At 41.8% G+C, this 24,503-nt stretch overlaps 3 protein-coding genes and 1 long non-coding RNA gene across 5 annotated transcripts in view; 2 read left to right on the top strand and 2 right to left on the bottom strand.

The window, feature by feature from the left end:
• Positions 1 to 1,408: 1,408 nt before the first annotated feature.
• LOC148104193 (uncharacterized) lies at positions 1,409 to 3,965 on the bottom strand. The gene is made up of 4 exons (XR_015717203.1): positions 3,564 to 3,965; positions 2,587 to 2,635; positions 2,355 to 2,418; positions 1,409 to 1,958 (listed from the first exon to the last, which is right to left on the bottom strand). It is a non-coding gene; the product is annotated as an uncharacterized LOC148104193 (long non-coding RNA).
• Positions 3,966 to 4,410: 445 nt separating this feature from the next.
• On the top strand, positions 4,411 to 7,922 carry six7 (SIX homeobox 7). The gene is made up of 3 exons (XM_006805495.3): positions 4,411 to 5,060; positions 6,242 to 6,405; positions 6,589 to 7,922. Exons 1-3 carry the CDS (start codon positions 4,653 to 4,655, stop codon positions 6,797 to 6,799), a joined length of 783 nt encoding a protein of 260 aa, XP_006805558.1. The 5' UTR covers positions 4,411 to 4,652; the 3' UTR covers positions 6,800 to 7,922.
• Positions 7,923 to 11,591: 3,669 nt separating this feature from the next.
• Positions 11,592 to 17,855, top strand: zgc:101810 (actin-related protein 2-A). Its single transcript, XM_006805494.3, has 9 exons — positions 11,592 to 11,776; positions 12,782 to 12,892; positions 14,038 to 14,196; positions 14,297 to 14,426; positions 14,551 to 14,687; positions 14,796 to 14,945; positions 15,031 to 15,176; positions 15,274 to 15,406; positions 16,074 to 17,855. Exons 1-9 carry the CDS (start codon positions 11,729 to 11,731, stop codon positions 16,242 to 16,244), a joined length of 1,185 nt encoding a protein of 394 aa, XP_006805557.1. The 5' UTR covers positions 11,592 to 11,728; the 3' UTR covers positions 16,245 to 17,855.
• Positions 17,856 to 19,114: 1,259 nt separating this feature from the next.
• Positions 19,115 to 24,503, bottom strand: part of rin1b (Ras and Rab interactor 1b) — a 40,265-nt gene continuing 34,876 nt past the window's right edge. For both annotated transcript variants that reach the window (XM_006805493.2, XM_035914202.2), the window contains exon 12: positions 19,115 to 21,421. In XM_006805493.2, the coding sequence (XP_006805556.1) occupies positions 21,098 to 21,421 (324 nt within the window). In that variant the 3' untranslated portion in view covers positions 19,115 to 21,097. The remainder of the gene's footprint in view (positions 21,422 to 24,503) is intronic.

The raw sequence follows: 24,503 nt of genomic DNA, 5'->3' as shown, positions 1-24,503 counted from the left end.
GAAATAAAAACAGAACAAAATACCTTGCAAATGTCATAAAACAACATTTTATTTGCAATAGAACACTGGGAACATCAATAACAAATGTTTAAACTGAGAAATTTACCCTTTTTAAAATAAAAAAATTACATTTTACAGTGTTCCAACTTTTTGACAATTGCAGTTGTGAATTGTGGAAAAAATATTCAACCTTTGAGAGTAAAGGCTTTAAACTTAGTTTTTGTTTGGTTTTTTGTTTTGTGAAAAAAGGTGTTCAAAGCTAATTTTCATGTTAATCTCGTGGTTGTGCACGTTTGATGTGCACACAAAGGTAATTATGTGTCAGCCTGACAGTCTGTGTTTCACATGAACACAAGGTTAAGAGTCCAGATGTTCTAGCTCAGCCTTTGATGTCTGCTGGGCTCATATCTCTATTCTAGACAGAGTTCGAGACAAAAATTTAAGCTCCTTCTACTTATTTTAAAGCAGATGATCCTTCACCTGACTGCAACCTTTATGCAAAGTTAAATTTACTCTAGGGAGTAATCGGTGTCTGCCTGCGGGGGAACTTTTTGCAGACCCTAACTCCACATCTATATAACAGCCTAACTTTTTCCTCAATGTTGTGCTTTGTGCAGATAAAGTTTATGTTTGCATTGCAGCTGACAGATGCTTTCAGGGTCCTTAACCTGATTAATAACAGAATTGCCCTCAGACTGATTAATGAGCTGCTGAGATCAGAAGGATTGAACCGGGCAGCGGATCATTAATTCCGTGTCCTGGAGTCACTCTGCTGCACGTCGATGTCCAGGGGCGTTTTCATTATGTCTCGGCCTGACGAGAGGTCGCAGAGGATAGCCGATGTGCAACCATGTCTGCTTTAATTACAGGGGTATTAGCTGGTGGGGAGATCCCTACAGCTTTGTGTCCGACATTCCCTCTGGGCCAAATGTCCAGGCAAATGTGACATTTTTTTTATATCATGCACTGTAAAATCGAATTAGTTCCCAGAACTCAAAAAAATTAAGGAAACTCGTTGCCTCAAAAAAAATTGAGTAAAGCTTAGCTAAAAATGACTAAATTAGGATAACTTATTTATTTTGAGTACTCTGTACAAGCTCATTTGTTCCCAGAACTCAAGAAAATTGGATCAAGTTTACGTAAGATGACCAAGTTAGGGCAACTTACTCATTTTGAGTACACTGTACAGACTTGTTAGTTCCCAGAACTCAAAAAAATTAAGGAAACTCGTTGCCTCAAAAAAACTAAGTAAAGCTTACTTAAGGTGACTGTTAGGACAACAGCCATCATTGCAAGTCTGCAGTATTAAGAATAACTTGATATTTCTGACTGTACAATACGAATTGTTTACTTACTGACAAACATTTCAAGTTCAACTAAATGAAAAAACAATTTGTGGTAACCTGAATATGATTAAAAATAATTAACAACACTTTTTGTAATGATGTTAAAATGAGCCCAACTTTTATTTTCAAACACAACAAAGTATAACAGCCAACATACTGGACACTGTTCTGCTGAACAACAAACAATTATATTGCCATCACTGTTATAATTTCACAATGAAACAAAGTCTCAGATGTAATTATTCTGAAAATAAGTTTAGGCCTACCACAAGTTTGTTTTGTACTTACATTACTTATATAATAAAAATAAAATATTTGTTGTTCTGTCACAAGTGCAGTCTCTGATTTAAACAACACATTTGTTTTTCATTCCAACACATGAGCTGGAATGTTGTAATGTTTTAAGGATGCTTGTTTCCAGTCCGGGCATTACTGCCTGAATGACTGTCATGGATCGAGGTGATCCAAATGTAGGTGCAGAAGAAAGTCTTTAACTTCCCTTAAGTACAGTGGCAGTGGATGTGGGTTGGAGATGCAATGAGCTTGAACCTGCAGGCGACCATCTTCACTGACCACACCATCTGTGACGGAGGACTCATCTCCCCTGGTGTCCTGCAAGCAAACAATCATATTTTTTGGAACATGAACTTAATTGCTTTCTTAAAACATTTTTTTCTGCATTTGGTATAAAACAGAGAAAACAGATTTAGACAATCTCAGTCTCCCTCCCCACCGGAGAGGTGACATTCAATGTCCCACTGTCAGTCTGGATAGCCGTGACCACCACCCAACACACAATAATGTCATGAAAGCATCATTTTAAAAAGAACTATGCAAACATGGCCAATAACTTTCATTCTAATGATGTGCAAAATGATTTGGGCACAAAACTAATTTTGCTGTTAGAAAACTTGCAGACTTCACTATTTACAGTGTAGACCCTCTAAACTAAGTTTGGGGGATGTGATCTTTCAAGAAATGCAGACAAACTGTTGTTTGTTTACTTACACAGCATGTCTTGTAGAATTAACTGGAGTCACCAGCAACAGCATCGCACAGTCATATCTCAAGTCTAATAACAGAAGACAGGAAAAGATCAGTAAAGAAACAACTTCCCCAAACCAAAGCACAAATAAAACAACAAGTAAAACAGGCTGATCTAAAGTATGATTAAAGTTCAGCCTGATTAACATAAATGTCACTGACAGTTGCTAATATATTGGAAAAACAAAATACTTACCACTGAGTTGATGTATTTCTGTCCAACAACAGGAGTGCTGGTCCCGAGCCTCAAAGACAGTAAGAAGCAAGCAGAGGGAGAAAAAGCAGAACATTTTTCAGAAACCGATTTGATCCTTAATGGCTGTGCAATTATTGTAACATAGAGTTTGCTTATGTTGTTAAATAAAGTCTAGATTTGACATTAATAGTCTCTGAAAACGTTGGAGCATTTTTGCAAATATGTGATGTCTTGATAAATTAAGCAGATATTTGAAATTTACACAGCTACATTGTGGCCTGAAAATATCTTAAAAGTTTATTTTGTGACCCAGAAAAAGTTTTTAGCCGCGCTCCTCCGCCATTGCCGGGCTTACACAGGCTCCGACAACCACAGCTGACAAATGCGATCCTCCTTTTCCCCAGACTACCCTTTCTGGGTCACAAAATAACCTTTTAAGATATGTTCAGGCGAGAATGTAGCTGTGTAATGCTCAAATATCTACTTAATTTATCAAAATATCACATATTTGCAAAAGTGCTTCCACGTTTTTGGAGAGCTCTGTTATCCACCAGCGCGATAGCTGACCGGGAGGTCAAGGCTCGATAGAGTCCGCGAGCACAGCTAACTCCTGCCTTATTGTTTTCAAACCCCTGCGGTCTTTTGCTACTCAGGTTAAACATGATATATATAATTAGTTAGTTAGTTAGTTAGTTATGGCGATGGATTGAAAATACCCCCCACCCCTAATGGCTGCACCTCCCGAAGAATTTTGTCTGGGCTCTTATCTCACTTTTTTTTCAAACAATCAACAGAAAATTTCACAGACATATTTTTATGTAAGGTTTTTAAGGCTGTGGTGTTAATTTTTAAGTAACATGAGCCCAGCGGCAGCAGCAACGCTAGGCTAACACTAACTAGCTAGCTACATTATAAACCTGGTGCTAAACTAAGAGAAGCCACAAAATCAGTTTGAATAAGAGTAAACATTTACTCACCAAGTCAGTGTATCAGGTAAAGATTCACAGCAATGAAAACAATAATATCTTGAGCTGACGCTTTTCCAGGTTTGCTCAACATATTCCATAACAAATGCACCATGAACATGCGGAGGACGGTAGTGACAGGGCATTTTCAAAACACATCTTTCATCCTTCTGCACTGAGAAGCAAAACTTCCATCTTACTTTGTTTTTCCAAGTTAAGACAACTCAAATAAACTGAGTTTATCAGCGTTTTTGCATAAAATGTACTGGTAACTTATTTAAACTCGAGTTCTAATAACAAATTGATAAAAATTGAGTTCAGCCTATTTAATATTTTTAATTAAACACAATATTACATTTTACAGTGTGGGACATCCGGGTTTCATTGTGGCATCCAAGTGTGTGGCAGAAATACTGTCAGATATCAGACTATCACTGGTGACATAAAGGCAGAACAGCTTTAACAGAAAACCTCCCAAAAAATTTTGTATTTATTTTGCATTTTTTGAGTCTTGATTGGCCTCCTCTTCAGACACTGAGCCATTTTGTGGCCTGAACCCTTTCTTGCCCAGCTTTCCTCCAGCCCATCATCCAGCAGGGCTCCAACTCCACTGGTCCATCTCCACCGATTAACCAACCTAACCTCACTTGTTTGCTCACTGCAGTCATTCTGGCAGTCAATGTATCCTCAGGCTAAGCCAAACAAGCTGATCAGCCAGCCACCTCTGTACACAGTACCCCCCACTAAGAGGCTAATGGCCGGGATGTATAATCCTTCTCAAAACAACCACAGAGATGCTAATTGTATCCCGCTATAAATACTGGCCGACTCCTTGTCCTCTTTCTTCATTTGCCTATAAACCTGGAACAGCCTACGCCCTTCACACCGGCTTCCCCGAAACAATTTGCACAGATACCCGGAAAAACTCCGTTACATAAGACAGGCTCTAGATAATTGAGACAAGTGTCAATAAACCTGCAGCATCTGAAAAAGGAGAGCGGCAGAGAGCGCGCGGGGCTTTACGCACGGATACAGCATTTCATGCGTCTTTTGGCCACTTCTTCACTTCTTCTCTGAGCTGCTGCGAAGCAACAGGTCGAGATGTTCCCCCTGCCGATGTTCACACCGGACCAGGTAGCTCGGGTGTGCGAAAACCTGGAGGAGACCGGGGATATCGAGCGCCTCGGTCGGTTCCTCTGGTCCCTGCCAGCCGCCGTCCCTGGTTCCGCCGGGGAAGCGCTCAACCGACACGAGTCCATAATGCGAGCCAGAGCGCTGGTCGCGTTTCACGGAGGGAACTTCGAGGCTCTTTACCAAATCCTGCAGAGTCACCGTTTCACGCGCGAGTCTCACGCCAAGCTGCAAGACCTGTGGCTGGACGCGCACTACCGAGAGGCAGAGAGGCTCCGTGGGAGACCTCTGGGCCCGGTGGAGAAGTACCGCATCCGCAAGAAGTTCCCGCTGCCCCGCACCATCTGGGACGGCGAGCAGAAGACGCACTGCTTCAAGGTAGGGTTGTGGTTTCACTCTCGTGGCTTTTGGTGAGAGAGGGTTAGGGTCGTGATATTCCAAACTAACCCGCGTGTTCCCTCATTTCTGAGGAAAACACGGACTCTGCAGTGCCAGGCTGCTACAACAAGCATAAACATTTCTGCAAACTACACATTAACTAATAAATCAGAGCTTTTTAACATGACTGTTGTATTCGTGGTGGCTGGTCTTTGAGCTGTTAAAATGATGACGGTCAGAGTCATGGATTTCCCCTCAGATCAGAAATTTCTGAGACTTTCCTACTTTTTAAAAAAAACAAAAGTTGAATAATTTCATTAGTTAAACTGTTTTTGTGCAGATATGACAAAATTAATCTAAGCTTATCTGTATGATGCAGCTGCGTGTGTGTTTAAAATGAAAGTTCCACTGTGGATCTGTGTTAAAATTGTGGTTTCAGCAAAATTCCTCTTCTTTTTCTGTAGCCATGTTTACGAGAACAATTTCCAACGCACACCTTGCAGACTGCTGGTTTGCACAGCAAGACTTCTTCTGTTAGATTTATAAAACTTTTTTCTTGTGACACATTAACAATGCTTTCCAGATGTGCAGAGAAGCTCGACTCAAAAGAAAGAAAGAAAGAAAGAAAGAAAGAAAGAAAGAAAATGTAACATTTTGATGCCATGAGATTTGTTGCAGTTCCTCAGGAGGCAATTTGGCGACATTTTTGCCTTTTAAAGTGCAGTTTATAAATCACAAATCGGTAAAAGTATACAAAGTACAGCTTTAAAGATACAAAATAGTATGTTTGGGGGAAGTAAAAATGCACTTTTCCTCTTGGAAGTGTGTGTCTGAAAGTGTGAGCACCCTCTAGTGGCAGGGTGGTGAAGTATCATTCAGAGTTAATCTTTAATTCCAACCCTCAGGAGGGGTAGCTTCTCCAGCAGCTTATTAAACCACTTAGCATGATCCAATTTAGTGGATAAACATTGTTATGTGTGCTTCTAATGTAGATTGTGTTTATATATTTATAAATCCGGACTAATGTGATTATACCAGGTATCATATAAGAGTGATTATTGCGGTTTAATAGGATGATATTAAAATAACACTAACCACTTTATTGTCGTCACCTTCAGTTGATCCGTCATATGAGACACGTGGAGTCTTTAATGATCCACATCATTTTAATTCGTACCCAGGAAAGAACTCGCAGTTTGCTACGAGAGTGGTATCTCCAAGATCCGTATCCCAATCCGTCCAGGAAACGCCACCTGGCCCAGGCCACCGGGCTCACACCTACGCAAGTCGGGAACTGGTTCAAGAACCGCCGGCAAAGAGACAGAGCTGCCTCAGCAAAGAACAGGTATCTCAGAAGTTCCACATTTTATACAAGTTATGACTCAGAAAGAGAGAGAAACCCCGTTTAGTCAAGTTAAAGAGACTAATTAGGTGAAGTGGCTGTACTTGTCTGAAGATCAGCTCTGACACTCACACTCTTAAAAACAAGACTTCTCACTCTTCTTCTCTTTTCTGTCCCCTGATGCAGGCTGCAGCAGGATCCTTCCCTCCTGCCCTCTGAAAGCTCTCCCAACGGCTCCCTCCAGGGACGCCACCATCACCCCCACCTGCTGCCCGCCTCCCCTCGCCACCCGGGCAGCCCCGAGGCCAGCGACTGCAGCACAGAGCCCGAGCCCAGAGGAACCGGAGCCTCCACCCCGGAGATCTCCGTCAGCAGCGACAGCGAGTTTGAGTCTTGAGACGAAGGACTCTCTGTCGCAGACGGGCAGACTCTTGTTATTGTCTGTGATCAGACCCAGACACACTTACAAAGACACTTGAACTTTCAGCGGTGGGAGGAGGGCAAGGATGAGACCACTTGTTGTGGATGTGAGTGGACAAAGTAAAGATATGCACTTAAAAAAAAGCACCATGGCACATGACTCTGACTGTTATGTATTAGTTTAATGTGACTCAGTGCTGTAAAAAGATAAACATCCAGTTGAGTTTCAAACTCTCAGGCGAAGTATTTGTAGAGATCATGCCTATGAGCTTTAGAAGAGATTTTGAATATTAATATTTTAAGGTCGAATGCTATTTTGGTAGAGACAGTTTTCACAGTTTTTATGGAAGCTACAAAAAGAAAAATGCCTTGTGCAGGCTGTTACTGTATGTCAGTATGTTAACACGCACATTGTTTCATTTGATTATCTTCAGATAAGAACCAAAAACAAACTGTGAAAATCCCCTAGAACTGGCAGAGACGTCCCCACACAGTGTTACAGTTTTATCACTCCTGAAAAATTACATTTAAAAAATGCACAGCTGCCAGTGATGGCACACTTAATGATAATAAAGGCACATTTATTAAAATTAAAAGCAGCCGGTAAATGTACAAAATCTATCTTGCTGCGCTGCAGTTTGCATGTTAACATAGGGACGTACCAACTCAACACATTTCACTGCCTTAAAATGGAACTAAGGGCATCACTGTTTTGCAATGCAATAACAAGCAACACGTTTAGAGAGACCACGCACACATGCTGCTTAAAATACAAACCATGTCATTGTGGGCTGTTTTACCTTTTTCGCTGATCAAAATCTGCTGGAAATGCTCCTGAGCTGCTCTGATGATGACGAATTCCTGCAGGAGCCGACGCAGAGGTGAAAGAGGAATCAGAGAGAATAAAACACACTCGTCGGTCTTAACTCAATGTGCCTATTACATCTGAGAACAGTGAGACCTAATCAGGCATGAGACTGTCCTCATGACAACGACACACGCAAAGGCCTACTGTTTGCTGTCTTTCTTAACGACCATCATTTCTCATAAAGTATCGTTTTAATGATAAATGTGTATTTTGTAATGTTTTGTGTAAATAAATGAACCTATTTTTATCCAAAGCGATGCAGTCTTTTTTTTAGCTGTGATCAGTATGAATACACTGTGTTTGTCTTTCTTTAAATCACCTTCAATATCAAAAAGCTTGAGCTTTTTTCACCAAACAAAATCAGCATGAAGCCACAGATTTACTCAAGGCTTACAAAGAATCAAATGTAGCCTGTTGAATACGCTTTTAAGTATCATATTAATATAAGGTGTAAAAATTTTGAGTTTTTTAAACTACTCTGCAGTGGGTTACAGTTACAATTGCAATACCAGGACTTATGTAGTTTCTTAAATCACCTTTAGTGTTAATAATAACTTGAAGCAATCATTTTCTGTGTAACTTATCAGTCTCTCGCATCACTGTGGAGAAATTCTAGCCCACTCATCTTTACAACACTGCATCAGTTCATTCATTTATGCACAGCTCTCTGTCTCACCACAGTATTTCAGTCAGGTTGAGGTCTGGACTTTGGACCATTGCAGCCCTTTGATTCCTTTATTTTTTCAGACTATTTGTTGTAGATTTGCTTCTCTGTTTGACATCATTGTCCTGTTGCATGACACAGTTTCAGCCAAGCTTTAGCTGTTGGACACATGACCTCACATTTGACTCTAGAATACTTTAACAAACAGAGGAATTTGACTCAGTGACTGCGATGTGTTCAAGTGCTGTGGCTGCAAAGCCTAAACCATCACCCCTCCATCACTGTGCATGAGGTGTTTGAGCTGATATGCTGTGTTTGGTTTCGATTTGTGGTGCCGTGCACCAAGCATCTGCAGTTTGGTCTCGTCTGATTTGTTCACATGCAATTTTGCAAACTTAACCTGTGCTGCCATGTTCTTTTTAGAGAAAAGAGATTTTCCAAACAGCCCATTCTTATCAAAAGTTTGTCTAATTGAACATTTAAAATGCTAACTGAGGCCTGCAGACTCTGAGATGTAGCTGTAGGTCGTTTTAAAATAACTGTGAGCAGTAGCGGTCCTAGCCTGTTTGGCGCCCTGGGCGAACACTCCCTCTGCCCCCCCCCCCCCCCCCCCCACACACACACACACACACACACACAAAACATATTAAGGGTTGTAGATTAACATAAAGCTGTTGTACACACACACACATATGAAGAGAGAGAGAGTATGCATAGTATGCAAACAGCTACCAAACAGCCATCATAATTCGTCATACAATGAGAACAGGACAAATCAACAATTGACACTGACTAATTAATATTAAAATCTGTAACATAATGTATTGTTTGGAGTTTAGTCTGTTACTGTTACTATTTTTACCATTTCTTCTTGGAGCAGCTGTAATCCACATTATTTCCTTAGGGATTAATAAAGTATTCTGATTGTTTCAGGATGACCTGCCATTATCCAATCACACATCTGCTTACCTGTATCTTTTGCTCGTTTCTCCTCCTCTTCTTTTCTCTTTTATATAAACTGAGGACCTGATGGCTTTGAACTTTTCTTGTCCATCTTCCATTGGTTTGAATTTTGCACTCCAGTATGAACACAAATCCACCAACCCGAGGATCACCACAACATAACCTAATAGACCTACACCTTAGTTCACAGATTTGCTTTGTCTAAGGTGTATTTCTGAGATTTCACACAACCCAGGATTCAAATCATGAATACATGATGGACTTGGATTTACAACATTATAAATGAAATGTGCTCTATTTGGAAGCAGCAGGCCCCCCTCCCCTTTCGACGGATTGTGTGTGAGACTTTAAATCATCAAACTGTAAATTTTAAATTGTTATTGATCCCTTTACCCCGAGTCCTAAAGTGTATATTTATTTTCTTACTCCTCTTATATTCATTTTTTGTTTACTTGCACTGCTGTAACTCGTCGTCTCGTCTCTCTATATACTGGACTGTATGTAGCGGAGATGACAATAAAGTTTACTTTGACTTCAGCAGCGAGCAGGCGCACCGAGGGTTCTCTCGCTCACTTTTTGTGTATAGAATTTCGAAAAAACATCGGTACAAATTATAAGTCTGTATCATGATGTCTGGTGTTTTTGTGTTTGTTTTTATTTTGTTTTATTTTGCGAGTTGGTTATTAGATGCTGCTGTCAGAGAATTCCCTGCCGCCCCGCCCTCTCCTCCCTGCGCCGCAAGCAGCAGGCGCACCTCGCAAACGGAGGGCGCCCTTACTTCCAGCAAATGGGCGATAGAGAACCGATCGGTGCCTGTACCATTCCCAATATGCGCTGGCTGACGTCGGGGCAGCATGAGTACGAGCATATATTTTTTTGGCGATGCCGGTGATGCCGCCCCCACCACGATGCCGCCCCGGGCAACCGCCCGTGTCGCCCGTATCTAAAACCGCTACTAACTGTGAGCATTGTAGTGGCTTTTTGCTGGGAAGATAAAGGCATTATGTTACACACACATGTATGCTGCAGCCCAACAAAATGCCAAAACTTCTGCTTTTAGGGAGGAGCTCACAAATGCTCTTGATCAATTAATCAAATGCAATTGATCTGCAGCACGTGATACCAGCCCTCTAAATTCCCATGAAAGCAGTAAGGGGGTACTGTGAAAATGGTCTTTTTCACATGACAGTGTATACAGCCATCTGAGAGAGAGAGAGAGAGAGATAGAGAGAGAGAGAGAGAGATAGATAGATAGATAGATAGTACTAGCTATCTCTTATAAGCTATAAGAGTTAGCTAGATAGTACTAGCTAACTCTTATACTAACAGACACCATGCTAGCATACGTTTCTGAAGAGAAATGCACAATTCACAAATGTCTGCAGCTTCCATAAAAAATACATATGTTTAAATGTTGTTTGGAGAGACTTACCTGACTTACCAGGAACAAATGCTGTCTGTCTTTCACAAAAAAGACTTGCTCCTCTGTAGATGAGGTTGGTTCTCAAACTAAACAAAGATGGCGGCCGGAAATAGACGTTTTTTTACCCTAAACCTATAAGAAGTAGAAGCTAAGCAAGCTGCATGACGAGCAGAAAGGAGCCATGTCATTACAGGGGTTACAAAACAAACAAAAAAAGGTAAAATATTAAAACAGGTTTCTTCTGGCACTCACCCATAATTTGGATTCACGCTAAATGTTGTGAAATTGCTGAAATTTGGGAAATTACAAATGACTTACTGTTTTTATCTTGTTATTAAAGATAACACAAATAGACATTTAAACTATACATTTTAATCATATGTTGCTCTGTAATTTCAGTTTAAAACTATGTCAGCACTGACAGAGAACATCCTGCTGCCATTCAAAAAGTTCTGCACCGTCAGGCTGTTATAGGTTAAAAACTACTCAGATATTGGATGTGTAACTTTAAAAAAATGAACGAATGGTATATAGTACAACTTAATAAATATCAGACCTCCAACATATTGTATAGTATTATGTTACAAGGCAACAAAAACAAACAAACAACAAACAGTTCTTTACCAACCTCAAAGTGAACATATACAGAAACGTTTTCTCAGCTGTGACTAAAGGACATTTAAAGGTAAGTGAAATGCAAAATGTGCAAAATGTCAGTCACATGTTTGTGTAAATTCCTCTTTTCTTATCTCATAACAACACAGTGTAGAATAGTTCTTCTTCCTGCCTGACCACAAAAATGGGTGTTGTCACGCTCAGTAATCCCACCCACACCAGAAGGAGCAGCAAAACAGACCTGTCACTTTTTAGCCACTGCTACACTTATGTGCAATCTTAGGGCTGCACATAACACACAATCGGCTGTGTGTCAGTGAGGTCCCTGTGCAGACGGGTGGGGGTATTTTGATTTTTGCAATATTAATTAAGAATGGACAGCCAGGGGAGGAAAGTGGTGGTCAGTGACAATGGGACAGGGGTAAGTCAAGCAGTCATATTACCACATAGTCAGATATCCTGCTAACAGTACTGGATGTTGTCTTTTATTTTTCTTTCCATGAGCGTTTAGTTTTAGCGTGAAAAATATTACTAATCATGTTAACTGCATGTCTCTTTAAGATATCTTGATGCAAAGTAACCTTTTGCATCGATGTCTATCTTATTTGTTTTATTGTCAATCATCTGGATCATTTAATGGCAAATATGTGAAGAAATCCCGGGTGTGAGACAAAGTGCACTGCTGTGTGATTCCACATCTGTCTGGACTTGTCACTCCTGCCTTCAGTATGCGCGCACCACCATAAATGGCTGTGGTGCTTTGAAGTGAGCAGACATTGGACAAAAACCAGGAAGAGAGACTTATCAGAGGAGATAAAATCACAGAAGTGGCACTCAGTGGTTGATTTCCGGAGGAAGATGCGTATTGACAGACTTTACTTGCTGCATCCAGAAACGACCAGAGTCGTGTTTTTACCCCTGTTAGGAATGCATTGCATCCCTCCAGGCTAAGGAATGTGTGTCTGTGCCCACATGGACAAGTTAAGACAGTGTAGTAGGAGGAGTAGTTATGGCAGATAGGAAAGCATGGGAAATTTGGTAAATCTATTGCTGTTTAAAGGCTGCGTAAAAAAACCCAAAAATCACACACTATATATATATATATATATATATATATATATATATATATATATAGTGTGTGTGTGCTTTCCAAATGAGTGCCAGTAAACGTGATGAAATTGCTCTCGCCACTGTCTGTTAAATAAGAAACAATTTGTTAAATGTATTACAGTAATACACTCTAGGTCAGGTCCTTGGAGGCAGATTAATCCCAGCATCAGATTAAAATGAACAAACCTGATTTATGAATGGAATTTTACCTGCACAAAAGGCTTTTAGTGCAAGAGTACAATTAATACGTTAGCCTTAATGCAGGGCTACACAAACACAAACTGACTCTCAGTTTCATTTTCACATCCCTGTGCAGTTTGTCAAGTGTGGTTTTGCCGGCTCCAACTTCCCAAAGCACATCTTCCCAGCCCTGGTGGGCCGGCCAATCATACGATCATCGGCCAGAGTGGGCAACATCGAGATAAAGGTAAGATTGATGTAAATGAAAGGACTACACATGGGTCTTTCAGTTCACCTAAAGTCAGAATAGAGGAGCATTAAAAAAAGAAATGGGGAAATTACATCTACTGTGTGCAGAGTTCTATTAACAGCAAACAGCATTAAAACCACTGACAGGTGAGTCATCCTGTTACAGTTTAGTGCTCTATTGAGAAACCTGGTGTCGAAGCATTACAGCATTCCCAAGAAGGATAAGGGGCCCTGCAACACCACAAAAACTACTACTAAGAACATAATAAATAGCCAAGACGTAGACTACAAGCACAATGGTCCCACCCAGTAACCCACAGGACTCTCAAGGTCCACGTCTAGAAAAGTCAGAGCTGTTTTGGCAGCAATACAGGGACCTGCACTATATTACTCAGGTGGTTTTAATGTTCGAGATGGCACAGTGGTGTCTGGAGCCTCTGAATGTGGAGTGTGTGTTACCCCGGTAACAGATTGGTGGCATGTCCAGGGTGTACCCTGTGTCCCACCATGTGACAACTAAGATAGGCTCCAGCGACCTTTGACTGGATAAATGAAAGAAATTGGATGGTTTTAATGCTGCAGCTGATTGGTGTAGCCATCTATAAGATCTAGATACACATCCTGAGACTTGATCATCTGTATCTCTGGTTCTCATCAACTTCCTGTGTCTCAGCTTAAAGCGTCTTAGAAGTGCACACCTGCTAGCTTCCTAAGATGCTGAGACTGTTGAGTTCATAGACTCATGTAACCTGAGATCATTCAGACCTTTTAACCTGATAATCCTTGCAGGATCGGAGCAGAGAAAGCATGAAAAGGTCATTGGTACAAATAAATAAGTAAACAAATTAAGGCAGGCTGTTATGTAATAAACATCACATTTTCATAGATTTTTATTTAGTGTTCACTTGAAACACCAGGTTTCCCAGGATAGCTGTCTTATATTTGTACTTGTGTATGGATGTGCATGTTTGTAACTTAATATTTTATACAGTATATTTAAAACGTTTCAACAGAAACAACAAAAATCAAACTGATGCTTTTTTTAATTATTATTTATTAAACCTATACTTTGCTGTAGGTCAGACAAGGAAGAGCAAAAACAAAACCATTAATATTTCCTGTCCCTGTCATCTTTTCCACCAGGACCTAATGGTGGGAGAAGAGGCCAGCGAGTGTCGCTCCATGCTGGAGATGTCCTACCCCATGGAGAATGGCATGGTGCGCTGCTGGGAGGACATGCTCCACCTGTGGGACTACACCTTTGGCCCAGAATGCCTGGACATCAACCCAAAAGAATGCAAGGTATGAACCCGTGTAAGACAGACAACGACGGAAATGAATGGGAAAAAAAACTGTACAAGGACTAGATTATTATTGAGTTTGTGTATGTTTTCTATCCAAGATCCTACTGACTGAGCCGCCCATGAACCCGACCAAAAACCGCGAGAAAATCGCTGAAATCATGTTTGAGAAGTACCAGTTCTACGGCATCTACGTGGCCATCCAGGCCGTGCTCACTCTGTACGCTCAGGGTAAGAGGGCGCGAAACGCTGCACAAAAATAAAGGGTTTAAATCCTGATCTGCTGTTAACGGTGCAATTGACTGGATATTTAGTTAGTTTTAACTCCCGCTTTGTTAAATGACTCTGTCCACAGGTTTGCTTACCGGTGTTGTAGTTGACTCAGGAGACGGCGTCACCCACATCTGTCCAGTGTACGAGGGCTTCTCTTTGCCCCACCTTACACGCAGGCTGGACATCGCAGGACGTGATGTCACACGCTACCTCATTAAGGTGAGCTGGAAAGATCAGTGATCGGGCAAAGAGTTTTTTTTAGTGTAAGGAAAGTATATGTACAGTTTCACAGCAAACATATGTATGAAAAAATGTTCTTCCCATCAGCTCCTGCTGCTTCGCGGCTACGCCTTCAACCACACTGCTGACTTTGAGACCGTGCGCATGCTGAAGGAGAAGCTCTGCTATGTGGCATACAACATTGAGCAAGAGCAGCATTTGGCCACAGAGACCACTTACCTGGTGGAGACATTCACGGTACGTTGGAGCAAGCTTTAATTTATTCTGCCTCCTAAAGTCGAGAAACGTCAGAAAAAATAACCGATTTCTCTCATTTGTGCAGCTTCCTGATGGCAGGCAGGTGAAGGTGGGCGGAGAACGATTCGGGGCTCCTGAAGCTCTTTTCCAGCCTCATCTCATCAACGTGGAGGGAGCTGGAGTAGCCGAGCTGCTGTTTAACACCATCCAGGCTGCAGACATTGACCTCAGGTCCAATCCTCCTCCCTCGCCTTTCTCTAATTAATGAAGCTGAACTACTGCAAACACGCCTTCATCAGGTCTGTCTCCCGTCTGCTTTCCCATGCAGGGCCGACTTCTATAAGCACATTGTTCTGTCCGGGGGGACCACCATGTACCCGGGCCTCCCATCCAGGCTTGAGAGAGAGATCAAGCAGCTCTACCTGGAAAGAGTGCTCAAGGGAGACACTGAGAAACTATCAGTAAGAGCTTTCATATTAATGTCAGTAGAGAATGGATTCGATTAAGAGCCTGTAAGGCGTTCTTCAGTGCATTTGCATAAATATAATGTTTCTGATGATCAGTGTCATCTGTATCATGAGCTGACGAAATGTTAATAGAATACATTTTCCAGTTATTTAATAAATGTCACCAGGCATTCATATAGATGCTCTGTTTTATTCACTGAACCTGAGGGCTACTTGCATGCAGGTTTTTCTACAGCAGGTCCAGTTTGGCTGTGATATAAACTTTCTGAATTTAAATATCTTTATGAGTTAAAAGTTTAGAAAAAGCTCAGTTTGAATTCCACATTTGACGCTCTGCAACATTTAAGGTTAAGGTTATCTCTTTTTCTTTGTATTAAAAATAGGTTTGGGCTATTTTATTACAGATACCAAAATGCATTTACTTTTTGTTGTTTTAAAGCCAAACCAATAAAGTGTGACATTTGTCATATTAATTAAATATATATCTAGAAATTGAAAGTTTATTTTGTTAACCTCATTACTGAGGTCGTTTCTCTTTTAGCACTTTTCTTTGTAGCAGCACAGAATATAAAAAAAGGCTTAAAGGAAAGAATTGTTGTACTTAAATATCAGGGCTCTGTGTTTTAATGACCTCTCCTGACTTTTCTCTTCACCCTTGCAGAAGTTCAAGATCCGAATCGAGGACCCTCCCAGGAGAAAGCACATGGTGTTCATGGGTGGTGCTGTGCTGGCCAACATCATGAAAGACAAAGAATCCTTCTGGATGACTAGACAAGAATACCAGGAGAAAGGCCTGGGAGTGCTGCAGAAGCTGGGAGGTGGAGTCAGATAAAATAAAACTGAGTTAAATAGAATTTTAAAAACACAAATTAAAAATGAGGAAAATATGAACTAGGTTTTGTACTTTTAAATATTAACTCCGTACCTCTCACAGTCTCATCTCTATTCAAAACAGTTTTAACTGAGCAAAATTACAACTTTTATCATTAAAAACACAATTGTAGGTTTTTACATACTGTTCTAAATATAACAGTTTTTTGATAAAACTTTGATGACTAAAGTTAAAAAATGTCAGGAATTTATTTGTTGCATTAATAGCAAGTTTATGTTTTATTTAACCTTTTTAAAACTCATAGATCTGTGCTTCAGTACTGTGCAAAAGTTTTGAGTCACCCCTCATTTTTTTTATATGTTACTGAAAAAATGGGAAATAGGTCCAGCAATGTATTGAAACATGTGCAAATGTATATAGAAACTCACTAAAGGAGGCCAAAACAAAGTATTACAGTTCTATAAGGCTTGAAAGTCAACATTTGGTGTGACCACCTTTGTTCTTCAGCACAGTCTGAACATGCCAGTCACATGCCTCCCTGAAAGGAAGTCTTTGAAAAACCTTTAGAAAGTCTGGAGAACTATTGTTGAAGACCATTTTTAAAAATACAGAAAAAAACTTAACATTTTATCTTAACTGAGTCTTAATTTATCCTTGTGCAATACTCACAAGGCTATTATAACACAAAAACATGAATATTTGGATAAAAATGACTTAAACGCAAAGCCAAAATGAAATGATTTTGTTAAACTCCATTACTAATTCCCTTTGTGACTCCACATTATGCCAACCAAACAGTAACCTGTTTGCTACTGTTTCTTAGAAATATTTGTCAGTAAAGTTTACTCGCTAAACTTGATTTAATCAAAAATAGATTACAGTCAATGATCTTCCTCAAACACAAAACTTACCCAGTTTTTACTTTGGCTAGCTTAGCATCTAATCACAGGGATCCTCTTTTCTTTACTCTGTTTATATGGTTGATGGTGTTAGCTTACTGTTATTATCAAAAGTTTAACTTTATTGGCTCATATAAATGATTAGTTTAGGTCTTTTGTGCTTTTTTCCCTGCACTTTAATCTTAGTTTTGGTTGATGTATATTATTATTATTATTAGTGGCAGCCTCCCCAGGGTTCCTGGTTGTTCCTCCCTTTGTGTTTCCTTACTCCTGACTTGTTCAGTGTGTATGCGGGTCTGTGTAGGTCTCTGGGGTTATTTTTATCTGTTTAACTTTGAATGTTAGTATAGCTTCCAGTCTGCCCTCCCCAAACCCCCGACTGTGACTGATTGTGTGTTACTCTCACCTGCATCTCGTTCCTCACCTGTCTGTCACTTCTCAGTGTATTTATAGTTTGGCCTTTGTTATAACACCTGTTTCCCGCCCTTTGGTGCTGCTCATTTTGCCTCGGTCCCAGTTTGATTCCTGATTTGTTGCTCCTCCCGTTCTGAGAGATTGAGAGATTCTTCTTATTATCTGTAAAAATAAATGTTTAATGGACTGGCAAATACAGGCTGAACATTTGAATGTTCTGAGTGGGAAAAAAAACTGTAAAGAATTTATCTGTGGGTTTGTTTGGTGTTTTTTTTTTTTTAAATAAATGTCAAATAGAATTGTTTTTTATTGTACATATTTCTTGCTGTATGCGATGAAAAATGATGCAAAATGTGACCTGTTACTTTTCTCATAGATATAAAATTGGGTACATACACTGACTTAACTGGGTACACCAGTTCAGCTGCTCATTGCTGCAAGTAACTAATCAGCCAATCAAATAGCAGCAAGCTAATGCATTCAGCTGTATAGACATGATGAAGACAACCTGCAAAACTTCAAACTGAGCATCAGAATGAGGAAGAAATGTGATTTAAGTGGCTTTGAATGTGTCATGGTTGTTGGTCTGAGTATTTCAGAAACTGGTGATTTATCAGGATTTTCCCACAAAAACATATCTGTGGTTTAAAGAGTACAGTCTGGAAAAAAAGGAAAATATCCAGTGAGCAGCAGATGTCTGCATAAAAATGTCTTGTTCAGGCCTGAAGTCAGAGAGGAATAGGCCAGATTGCTTAGTAAGTAAGTAAGTAAGGTATTCAGAAGCGCATCTCTGAATCCACAACACACTGGCCTTGGAAGCAGATGTGCTACATCAGCAGAAGGCCACACCGGGTGCCACTCCTGTCTGCTAAGAACATAAAAGTGAGGCTACAATTCAAACTGGACAACAGATGATGAGAAATGTGTTACCTAGTCTGATGTGTATCAAGCTCTGCTCTGACTTTTGGAAAGGAGGGTCAGAATTTGGAACAGACGTGGATTTATTAATGTTTCAGGCTCGAGGTGCATTAATGTGGGGGAACATTTTGTTGGCACACTTTGGGCCCCTTAGTACAAACTAAGCATCATTTAAACCCCACAGCCTGATGTTGACCATGTCCATCCCTTTTTGAACACAGTGCACCATCTCCTTATTGCTGCTACACACCATGTCCCAAAGCTCAGATGAAACCGGTTTCTTGAACATGACAATGGGTTCACTGAACTCAAATGACCTCCACAGCCACGAGATCTCAGGCCGACAGAGCACCTTTGGGATGTGGTGGAAGAGGAGATTCTCATCATGGATGAGCACCAACTGTGTGATGCTGTCATGTCAACATGGACCGATATTCCCGAGGAATGTTTCCAGTACCTTGTTGAATCTGTGCCATGAAGAGCTCTGAAGGAAAACGGGGCTCCAACCCGGTACTAGTGACCAATGAGTGCAGATGTTAGTGCCTTTCATTTAAAAAATATAATTTAATCTTTTTTTTCTTTTTTTTATGAGACCTTTTAAATAACATGCTCATACATCCAAAAGCAGGACTTGGCTTGATGGGTTAATTAATGGATTAATACATGAATTACTAAATAGTCAATGATAAGTCTCAACACTCAAAGTCAGTAAGAAATTAATGTGAAGGTGTAAAATGACAGTGTTAGTATTTGCTGCCATCTGGTGGTTAAATCTGCACCCGTCAACACTCCCAACCCCACTCCAGCACTTCACTCACCGTAACCACACGGCGAACGGATATTGCAATTTTTTTTATTGCGATACTGAGTTACCTGACAAAATACAGTCATGTGTTTTTACACTGAAAAGAAATAGTGAGCTCTCACAATGAACACATGCTTCACGCACACATACACGCACACGTACACGCACACATACGCGCACGCCACATTCGCAGAACCTTCGCGTTAAAATGAAAAAAGCATGCAATAATGTTCAAAACACATCTCGAAACTGAACCTCCTCCCCTCCCCCGACTCGGCTGATCCAAAAACTCCAGAAATGTTGGAATGTCCACATGTTTAGGTTCGATATCTACCCAACAAATTCAACTATTCAAAGTTAGTTTTAAATACACAATAATGATCATCGACAACGACACTGAGTCGAACAGTCAGTCGATAGTGATGACTTGCAGCAGGAAGTCACCAAGAGGCTGGCGACGTGCACATTTACATTCTACCAGTCGCCGCGAGGCTCCCGGTTTTATTGGTCAGACTGTCCTCTCAGTCCGCTTATAACAAAAAGAAAGAAAAACAGGCTCGGCCAACAGTAGAACTCAAAAGCGGTGAATCGAAACATGAAACGGATGCAGTTCTGAAAAGGAATAAACACTGAGAGAGATTTTAAATACATTCGCGAGTCATTCAGTAAAATCTGTTGTCCTGGTGTGTGGATGTGATGCGCTTCCGTCTTTTTTCTTCCCTCACTTGGTTTAAAAACACAGAGAGATGATGCCTTTCTATCACTTCCCTCCTACTCGCCCATTACTCCACCTGCCAAAACCATTAAATAGAATATGCAAGCTGGGAGTAGAGCTTCTTCTTCTTCTTTGCTTTCCTTTTTTTCTCTTCTGGAAGTAAAAATAAAATAGTCTTTGTGGGTGAGCCTAAAAATAAACCGCTGATTTAAAGCTTCCCTCATGATTTCTTTCAAAGCAAACAGCTGTTGTGTCACAAGATGGCCTTTCTTTTATCTTCTTTTTTCGTCCCTTTGGTATTGAGGTTTGGTCGTGGTTATCACACATCTCCCCTTTTTTTTGTCACTGGGGTGGGGGGAAGGGAGGGAGGGAGGGGGGCACAGAAAGCCTCGTACCCCCACTTTTTAACAGCATAGTTCCATCCAGCAATCAATCTGCAGACATTTACACATAAAAGGAGCAAAAAACCCCCCAAAAAAGTAATAAAATATCCAATTTTCACCCAGAACTATACAGTGGAAGGGTTACATCACCGCGGTGGACTATTTGCCTTGTTGCGGCGCGCGCTCGCAGGAAGTGATTAGTTTCCAGGCAACAGTAGTCTCACAGAATTTGTCTTTGGATTCGAGCCTCTTCACATGTTTTTTTTGTTTTGTTTTTAATGATGTAATCGCTTCGTGGTATAACTCTGGGTTCATGTTTCAAATAACAACCAAAATCCATTTATTACACATTTTCCATTGTCACAAGCAGCACACTCCTTTACACTAGCAGCCACACTGAGTGGTACATAGTACAACTTTTTGGCAACACTCCCCTACGTTGGTCCTGCTCTGTTCTGCACGTCGGTCCATTTAGGGAAGAGTTTACCATTTGTTTGTTTGTTTGTTTGTTTTAAAGCTCTGCTCCTGGTCTGGAGAAGGGCTGCAGTTTGTCACAAAAAAGTCCCGACCCACGACGAGACACAACACACCGTCGGAGAGAGAAAAGAGACAGAACAAGAGAGAGAAAGAGAGAGAGAAAGCAAGAGCCACCATCCATCTCCTCCTCCTCCTTCCTTTCCTTCCTTCCTTCCTCCTCCTTCCTCCTCTATGCCTCCCACTCACTCCTCACACACCGACTCGCTCAGGTCCACGGCGCCACCCCTGGTGAGCCGCCGCATCTTGCTGAAGTCGTGGTCGGTCCTCAGGTAGGAGAGCGAGGGGCCTCCCTCGCTGTGGCTGGCCAGGTCCTGGGGCTGGGCCTGGGGTGGCAGGGCCCTCATCTCGCCGCCGCTGCGCCAGTACAGGGTGTATTGCTGCGGGTCGGACACTCCGAAGGTGGCGGCACACAGCTGCGCCAGGGCCTGGCTCGTCTCCCCGGCTCTCCACTGCAACGTCCGCACGGCGCTCCGCTCCCCGTCCTGGAACAGTATCCGAACGCACCTCTGGAGGCAGCGAGGGAGGGAGGAAGAGAGAAAGAGAGGGAGAGAGAGAAAAGGAGTGAATATATATACTGTATTTATGCAAAACACAGGTCAAGAGGCTTATGGAGTGAGGGCAAACGAGGGGGAGGAGAGAGATGGAGTCAGAGGAGGAGTGAGGACTGTATAAGCACGGGCTGATACGCTGCCACAATAAATGAGCCAAAAAAAATAAAAAAAACAACAGAAAAAGGACGTTCATGAAAGAAAAATGCCTCTTCAACAAAGCTCCTGCTTCCCACACACAGCCGGCAGGTCCGAGAGCTTCACGCGAAAGCCATCTTCATGAAACTGCTCTGTTTTCCCCTGCTCTGCTTCATGTTACAGCTTCACTGACAAACTCCCGGCATAAATCCACTCCAGCGAGTCCACTTCCAAACTCAAATATCATCCATTAAACTCGCTCTGCTCTGGTGCTCTGCTGAAGTTCCCCCCCCTCTCCTCCACCACCGCCACCACTCAGCAGACACAAACTTTTTTCACATTTTCCACAGAGCAAAAAGCGAGCAAACCCAAAACTAACAGGTCTATTGCAACAATCGCTGCTCTTCAGGCACTTGAGCCATTATATAATGTCAGATTCGACCACCTACAGACGCCCTCACAACTCTCTGTAAAGCACACACACACACACACTGTGAAAACATGCTGGACATAATCCTTTTTACCAAACATCCAACCTTGAGAAACCAGGGAGAATCCTCTTCCCTGTCGCTCACGGAAACACACAAACAGACAAACCATCCAGCCTGCCTCCCTCAACACACACACACACACACCACAGACGAATAAGTGGCTTTTAAAAGAAGCAGAAAAAAAGAAAGAAAAAGCACTCAATAGCAAATATAATCAACAGGTCAGCCATTATCAGAACTTACAGAGTCACTGAGCTCCTCGCTGTCCGTGTGCATATTGTGTTTGCCTGCTTCGATGGGTAGATGCAGCTCAATAAATTTCATGTTATCTGACCGCCCACTTCTTCATAGCACTTGGCTCACTGATCCCCGCCTGTGTCAGTGGAAAATCTGGCTGCCGGGTGAGTTAGATCGGCTATTTGAAGCCAGGAGAGGAACCACGTGACGAGACAGAAACGTTGTGGATGACAATGCCTGTTTTCCATGGCATCTGGTGGACCGTTACACAAACGTGGGGCCAGCAGGGTGATAATAGGAGAGTGTAGATAAAAAGTCAGCATGCGTGTGTGTTAGCGTGTGTGTGAGCGCGCATTAGTGCACAACCGGTCGTAAGCGGCCCCAGATCAGAGGATTACCTCTAAAATTGTCTAAAAACTAATCCCCCCAAATGAATTTGAAACGTGTTTGCGCTCAGAAAACCAAAAAAGGGAAATCCAGGTGTGCTCTTCCACCTCTGATTTAAAAACCGGCTTTCCAAAAACTCCAGCTCTGTCCCCGACTTCATCAAGAAGCTTCAGCGGTGATGCCCGAAATCAACTTTGAGTCAAATGTGGGTCACTGCTCCTTTTTTTTCTACCCCACCTGCCAGAGTCACAGATAGAGGACAGTGTGATGTTGCTCAACACTGTGTCGCCATCAGTGTAATTAATGTGCTGTAATATCTGACCTCTTTGGATGGATTATCACCTCTTTTTCGATGTCACTTGCTTCTTTCGTGCAATTTTTATGTGCCAAAGCGCACTGTGACAGTTCTAAGCAGATGCTGGCCGCTCCAAGCTGCAAAGACCGCACGTTTGATACGAGAGAGACTTTGATTGTTCTGCCAGAAGAAAAGAGTTTTTAACTGGTGCCATCAAGCGATGATTTGCTTTGTTATTCTCTGACAGTCAATTAAAGACGAAGCCAGGGTAGCCTGCTTCTGAGTGCAGCTTTGTGTTTAATCCATAAACGTGCAGAAAATGGTTAAAGCTATACTGCTGTCCAACACCAGCACTAGTCAAAGCAGCATGCAGAAGCTTTGCAGCTGCATGGAAACACTTGTCTTGGCCCTTGTATAAGATAAGCTAAAGTGGATCCAGAAAGTATTCACATTTACTAAACAAGCTATTTCTAGTAACTCTGTAATTATGCTGAAACTGCCAAACTGATAAATTAAAACACACAGTTTCTTGGTGAAGGGGTGAAATCAAAACCCCAAAGTAGACTCCTCTGCAAATAGAACAAAACCTGCAGATTGAGAACATCTGAGTAAAAGATGTTCTGGTCTGATAGGCGGCATGGTGGAGTGGTGGTTAGCACTGTTGTTCTGTGTGGCGTTTGCATGTTCTCTCCGGGTACTCTGGCTTCCTCCCACAGTCCAAAGAGATGCAGTTAGTGGGGTTAAGATAACTGGTGATTCTAAGTTGCCCATAGGTGTGAATGTGAATAGTTGTCTGTCTCTCTGTGTTAGCCCTGCAGTCCGAGCATCCTGAACTGGAACCTTGATGGATAGATATTCTGTTCTGATGAGCCTTATAACCCCAAAAAACATTTAGAGAAAAAGATTGGGACAGGAGATAGTTGTCCTCCGATGTCTTCTTAAACCTGGAAATAGCAGCAGGACTGAGCGTGCAGGATGCAGGACATAAAATGCCCACATCCTTGGTGCGAATTAGACTTCAAGCAGCTCCTGCAATTACTTCCTCTTTCTTACAATCTAAGACGTGTTGGTGAGCGGGCAGGGGATAGACTGTTTAATACCCAAGTCTGATGCTTTGCTTCTTACACTGGGCAGCTGTAGCTCAGGTGTTACAGCAGGTCCAATCAGAAGGTCAATGGGTTAATCTCTGACTGCTTCAGGCCACATGTCTAAGTATCCTTGGTTAAGATACCAAACCCCGAGCTGACACCCCTAAACCCCCTTGAATCCATCCGTTGGAGTGTCAGCGTGTGTGAAATGGTGGATGTCCAGGAAACGCCAGGCACTGCTTGGTAATAGCATCAAGCTGAGGGAAAGGCAGAGTGATCAGAGCAGAGAGACGGAGATAAACCACTTGACAAACAGGCGACGGTTCACCTTTTTAGCATGACAGTGACTTGAAGCTAATAACCAAACAGCCACTCTGGAGTGGCCTCAGAGCAGGTCTCTGCCT

Source organism: Neolamprologus brichardi, chromosome 3 (genome assembly GCF_056152115.1).
Source record: "Neolamprologus brichardi isolate AB-2024 chromosome 3, ASM5615211v1, whole genome shotgun sequence".
NCBI lineage: Eukaryota > Metazoa > Chordata > Actinopteri > Cichliformes > Cichlidae > Neolamprologus > Neolamprologus brichardi.
Note: the sequence above shows the minus strand (reverse complement) of the source record. Positions and strands in the feature narration are given on the sequence as shown.